At 49.7% G+C, this 5,816-nt stretch overlaps 1 protein-coding gene across 1 annotated transcript in view; it reads right to left on the bottom strand.

The window, feature by feature from the left end:
* GRHL3 (grainyhead-like 3 (Drosophila)) overlaps positions 1 to 2,564 on the bottom strand; it is a 31,917-nt gene extending 29,353 nt beyond the window's left edge. Inside the window, exon 1 of the mRNA XM_004678617.1 lies at positions 2,319 to 2,564. Coding sequence (XP_004678674.1) covers positions 2,319 to 2,335 — 17 coding nt within the window. The 5' untranslated portion in view covers positions 2,336 to 2,564. The remainder of the gene's footprint in view (positions 1 to 2,318) is intronic.
* Between the last annotated feature and the right edge of the window lie 3,252 nt (positions 2,565 to 5,816).

Genomic DNA, 5,816 nt, shown 5'->3' with positions numbered 1-5,816 from the left:
GCCCCAGCTGCCTTTGCCAGCGCCCGGGTTCTGGGGCAGTCGGAGCCAGCCGGCCGCAGGCTCCCGAAGCGGCTGGCCGACGCTCCCGGCGGCGCTGGCCCGACCACATGAAAGGCCCGTGCTCCACCTGCCAGCCGCCTCGAGCTGGGTTCTGACGGCCCTGCTGGGCCTTGGTGGAGTCGCCTGCCTGCGAGACCTAGTCAGGGAGAGGCCAGTTTATGGAGCTCCTCTGGGCCCCTCTGTGAGTCCCTCACAGACAGGGCTCACCCTTTGCTCTGCCACATAGGTGTCTGTAGTCATTGGACAGGTGAGAAACTGAGGGACAGAAAGGAGAACAAACACACCAGCTTCCCGCAGTTGCCAAGCGGCGGGATTTCAAGTCATGTACAAGTCGGGCTTTTCCCACTAAGCCCCAGGCCTGGCAAGAATTGGCCCTCTGGTGGGGCTCAAGATGGATCTAGTCCTCCTACCTCGGCACGTTTTTCAGGGAATGGCTCAGTGTCTCAGCAGCGGCATCTCAGAACTTGCAAGCCAAGCACTTGATGCCTTTGCCTCCACCTCCACATATCTGTAAGGGCAGCTGCGCCCCCAGGCAGTCGAGCTCTGTCTTTATCATCTCAAATGGTGGCAATTACTCTGCAGGCTCTGGGTCCCCTCACCCCACCCCAAAGGGAGAAGCCTGAACTGTCAGCGGATCTGACCTCAAATCCAAATCCTTGAGGAGAAAGCAGCCCCAGCTTTGGGACTTACCCCCTAAGGGGCACCAGCGAATAGATTTTGAAAGTGATTTTAACCTGCAGTCCCTAAGTGGGATGGAGACCCAGCACAAGAGTTCTGTTTTCAAAGGATGGAAAAATAGAAAGCCATAGGTTTGGAAATGGTTGCTCCTATAGCAGGTTTCAGAGGTATCCTGGCTTCTTCCCCCTTACCAGGCTTTAAATCAATCACTTCCCTAAAATTCCCCAACAGCAAAATGAGTTGACTGGCTCTGTGACCACAATGATATACAGGAGAGGACGCAGAGGCTCAGATGATGTGACTGGCCCAAAGTTGCACAGCTAGTGAGTGGCAGAATTGGGACCCAGGACTGGCTTCAGGGCGTTGCTCTTATTCCAGTTGTCAACATGCTGTCAGTCCCCAAAAACTCATTCACAGGAACTGTGTTGCTAGTAGACCCCAGCGGCTGTATGATGAACGTAGCTGACTAACCCAGGGGAACCCAAGAGCTGACTAGTGTCCTGGAACTCTGCAGTCAGAGCCCACCAACTGCTCTGCCCTCAGGCCCTCCAGTTCTTAAGAAAAACTACTGAGGAGTAGCTAGGAAAAAAAATAATGAAAGATTGTTCAGCCCTTGTCGCTGCCCACTCACCTGGAGAGAAGAGCCTGTGTTTTAGAAGTCTGGCTTTTGCCAGCTCCCTGAACACAGGTTCATCCCACCTTCTCAGAGACCTGGACCGTGAGCAGGTCCATGGCTAAGGTCAGCATCAGCCCGTGGGAATTCTAAATCCCAGATGTGGGCTGGAAGGCACCTACATCCTGCCAAGCAATAGAGGTGACCTCACCGAAAACCACATCTCAGCCTCCTCAGCCTTAGAACTGCCTCTGAATAAATTCAACCACATTTTATTGAACGCATCTTCAGCCCTTGATTCCTTCCATGCTAAGCATTTTATAGTCTTCATCACCCTTAACTCTCTCAAGAACTCCAGAAAGCACTTTATACCCATTTTCTAGACGACGAAGATGAAACTCAGATGGCTTGAATGACTTCCCCAAGCTCTCACAGCCCCTGAAGGACAGAGAGGGATTTGAAGCTAGGTCACGCTGACTACAGAGTGTGGCTATTTAACCACAATACTACAACCTTCCTACTTGGGACTGTTCCAACCCAACAAACAAGTCCTTTTAGAGAAACCCAACTCTCTGCCTAAGACAGCTGTTAGAACCACCTCAAAGAAGTTCCTTTTGGCAAGAAGACAGAAAGCCTAGATGGATTGGGGCTGTCTCTGATTTCTAAGGCCCCTTCACAGTGAAGTGGTACCGAAAACTTTCACAGTTTCAGTCCCTTGTTTCTGAACCTGGCTCGAAACTGCTTAGCAGGGAAAGAAAGAAAAAAAAATATTTTCCCAGGGAAACACTGGGCTCTAGCTTAAGATGGGGCTTGCCTCAACACGCCAGGGTGAGAGCGTCAGCCCATTCATTTACCCTTACAAATTGCTCTGTGAATCCTGGCTCTGGCCTCCCTGCTCTTCCCCCTCTGGAAGCCCCATCCAGCCTCTGAGCGCAGAGAGCCACAGGCATCCACCGTGTTTACTCACTCAAGTTCATTCGACATCTTCCCGCTCCCGGGCTCCAAGGATCGGCTTGGCTCGAGGCTCTGCTGACCGCTGGTCTCTAGTTCTTGCCTGACACAGACATTCCCTGCCCAGGGAAGTGTTTGATTTATGTTGAGGTTTGAGTGTCGGGATTTTGCTGACAGGTAGGTTCCCCGGCAGCGCTGGCGCTGATTGGCTGTGGGTACAGGTGCCGGCGACAGCAGGTATACCTCAACAGGTGCAGCTGTTAACTCTTGGCATGCCGAGTTGGGGGTGGAGTCATGGGGGGCCGGCTGGGGTGGAGCTGGCCAATTCCATCTTGGTGAGGGGGTGGGGGGCGGAGATGAGGGAGGAGGGAAGGAGGAAAAAAAATATTGGAAAGAAGATAGCTAGAGGAAAAGTACAGAGACAAACAGATACTTGGCTGAAGGAAATCTCAGTTCCTGTTTCTAGTTCGTATCTTGGATACCCGGGAACACCCCCCTCCCAATTTCTTTTGCCCCCTCCTCCTCTACCTAATTTCAGATACTTCATAGCCATGGGGAGTTCTGGGAAAAGAGCAGATCTTGAGGTGCTGCCTAAATTTTTTTTTTCAGAGCTTTTGCCTTAAGATAAAACCTTATTTCCGAATAATCTTTCATAGCTATTCAAGTGACTTCTTTTGATTATCACACTAAGTTATGTGATAGGCTACGGTAAGTGATATTACCCTCCCGCCTCCCCTTTTCCTCTCCCCCCCCACACTTAATGAGTTAGGAAATGGAAGCTGGAGATGTAAAGTGACTTGCCCAAGGGCGTAAGCTAGTGAATGTTAGAGTCCAGACCTGATCTACAGTCATCTCCAATCTGACTGTCTCTTGACCTGAAGTCGGTGGCCTCAACTGAGTAGACATCCACTGAGCATCTACTTTGGGCCAGGTCCCACTATGGGGAGACAGACCAAAAAGGCAGGGCCACTGCTCTAGAGGAGTTTACAACCAGGTGTGTGTGTGTGTGTGTGTGTGTGTGTGTGTGTGTGTGTGTGGTGGGGGGTGGGGCACTAGAGTGGGAGGCAGCCTTTTATTTGGTGTGATACAGATCTGAATGACATGTGAGCAAACAACATACCTCTAGTGGGGGGGGGAGGGGGGTTGGAAAAATTGAAATCAGCCACCTCCAAAGCCTTAGCGAGCTGGTCACTTCACGGACTCTAATCAGTGCTGTGTTAGGCATGGGGGGGCGCAGGAGAAACCAGATACCTGTTAGACTAAGTAATTGTGGAATAATTACCTTGAGCTCTCTTCTGTGAAGAACAAGGTTGGTAAACCCAGAAGATCCACAGACACAAACAGGACAATGCTTTAAGAGTGCCAACCAGGATTAATTTGAAATTAAACCTAAGCTAAAGATTTTGGTGTCTTCTCTTTCCCTTCACTCTCTGTTCTCTCTGTGCCCCCCCACCCCACTCCATTGGCCAAGCACCCCTTTGTTTGTCTTCCTGGGAGCCTCACCTTGGCCCGTTCCTTCTCTCAGGGAAAGGTGAGGTTTCTGCTGCTCCTGCCAATTTGATAGAGGTTTTCAGAGTCAAGACAGAGCCACAGGAGCTCTCTTGGTGGGGTTCAGGCTTTTGGAGAGGGGGTACTGTGTTTGAGAACTATCAGAGGGTTTCTCGTTAAGGGGGCATTGGCAGGGACCCTGACAAGTAATAGTGAAGAACAGTAATACCTGCTAATGAGGCCTCTCTAGCCGACCTTGTTAATAAAGTAGACATTTACTCACTTATCATCCTCTTTATTCTGGTGCTCTGCAAAGTCCTGATGACTTTTTTATATTTTTCTAGTTGTTTATTGTCTATCCCTCCTTCCTCTGGAATGTCAACCCCGTAGGAGCAGAGACTGTCTGTGGTGGTCACAGATGCTTTCCAGGCTCCACTGCAGTGCCTGGCACACGTGTGCTCACTGTGAGCGTCTCAGCCTTAATGCTATGCTGACTGGAGCTTGCGCTATCTCATTTAATCCTTCCAACAACCCATGAGATAGATACTTTTGTTCTCCTTGGTTTCTAGATGAGGAAACTTTACATATGAAGTCACTTAGTAAGCTGCTCACACTTCAGGGCCTGGAAGTGGCAGAGCTAAGAGCCGGGCCTGGGTGCCTAACAACTTCACAAAGGTTATTGGTGGCAGGAGGGCCACTTGGTGCCAACTGTAACTGCAAAGCTACTGCAGTCCAAAGGATGGCACACGTCTCTGGGCACCAGTCTGCCCGCCTCCTGGAAGGCTGTGGAGTTTCTGTCTGTGGTGTTGCAACTCAGGCAAAGAGCTGCCGAGTGACTCATGCTGGCTGGGCCTAGGTAGAGGCTGAGCTTCCAGGCTGCGTGTCTGTGCTCGCTGGGCACTTTTAAATGGGTCCTCTCCCTCTCCCTCTGGATCTTTAATCGTCCGCACCCATCTGCAGAGACCAGCAGAGGCCCAGATTGTGGGGCAGTGGATTTCAGGGTCTCCACACAGGCAGCCGGAATGGGACGGAGGGGCAGGTGGCCACCAGAGCCATTACTAGGTCACAGCCCCCTCCCGCAGAAGCTGTTTCCCAGTCAGGAGTCACTAGCTGTTCCAGGCCCTCAGTGAATGAGTCAGATGCCAAAGTTTTAGAGAAACAATACCCAACTTTGCTTCCTCTCCCTCCCCTGTCCTATTCCTATGGAACAGGGGCCTTCCCGTCTTAGTTCAGTTCGGTTCTTGATGTCTGGACCAAGCTGATGAAAAACAGACCAATCACATATGCCTTAATAATTGTATTCACAATAATAACAGTAAATAATGACTGCTATTTATTTGGTGTGTGTATATTGCAAGAACAATGCTAAGCGTTACCCATGTTGCCTGATACTGCCCTGAGACTGACAGACCCAGGTTCAAATCCAAGCCCAATTACTGACTAGTTTTGTGATGCTGAGGAAATGACTTAAGCTCTTTGAGCCTCAGTTTCCTTACCTATAAAATGGATATAAAAATAGAATCCCCTGAGTAGGGTTATTGTGAGGGTTAAATGGGATAATATATATGCAGCTCATTGTATAGTTCCTGGCACACAGCACTCAGTAATTGCTGGGAAAACCTTCTTAGGTCTCATTTAAACCTAGTAGGGAAACTTTTACCTCATTTTACAGATGAAGAAACAGATTCAGCAGGATTAAATGATTTGCCAAAAGTCAAAAGCTAGTAGTTAAGAGCTGAGATTGAATCCACATATTCCTGTCTCCACACTGAAGAACTAGAATGGGTTAGGGATTGTCCTGGGCTCAAGTTCTGCCTGATCTTGACAGCTCTGTCACTGGGTAAATGTCTTCTCTCAGATATCAGTTTCCTTCGGTGAGATTCATGAATCACTGTGAAGATGGAATGGCGCATTAAAATACCTATGTTTTCTACTGTTTGGAGGTTCCTCAAACTGCTAAACATGGAGCTTCCCTATGACCCAGCAATCCCACTCCTAGGTATCTACCCAAAAGACACAAAAACAC

The sequence above is a fragment of the Condylura cristata genome, unplaced genomic scaffold (genome assembly GCF_000260355.1).
Source record: "Condylura cristata isolate star-nosed mole 26May11 unplaced genomic scaffold, ConCri1.0 scaffold00008, whole genome shotgun sequence".
Taxonomy (NCBI): domain Eukaryota; kingdom Metazoa; phylum Chordata; class Mammalia; order Eulipotyphla; family Talpidae; genus Condylura; species Condylura cristata.
The sequence above is the reverse complement of the archived record's forward strand: the minus strand, read 5'-3'. Positions and strand labels throughout refer to the sequence as shown.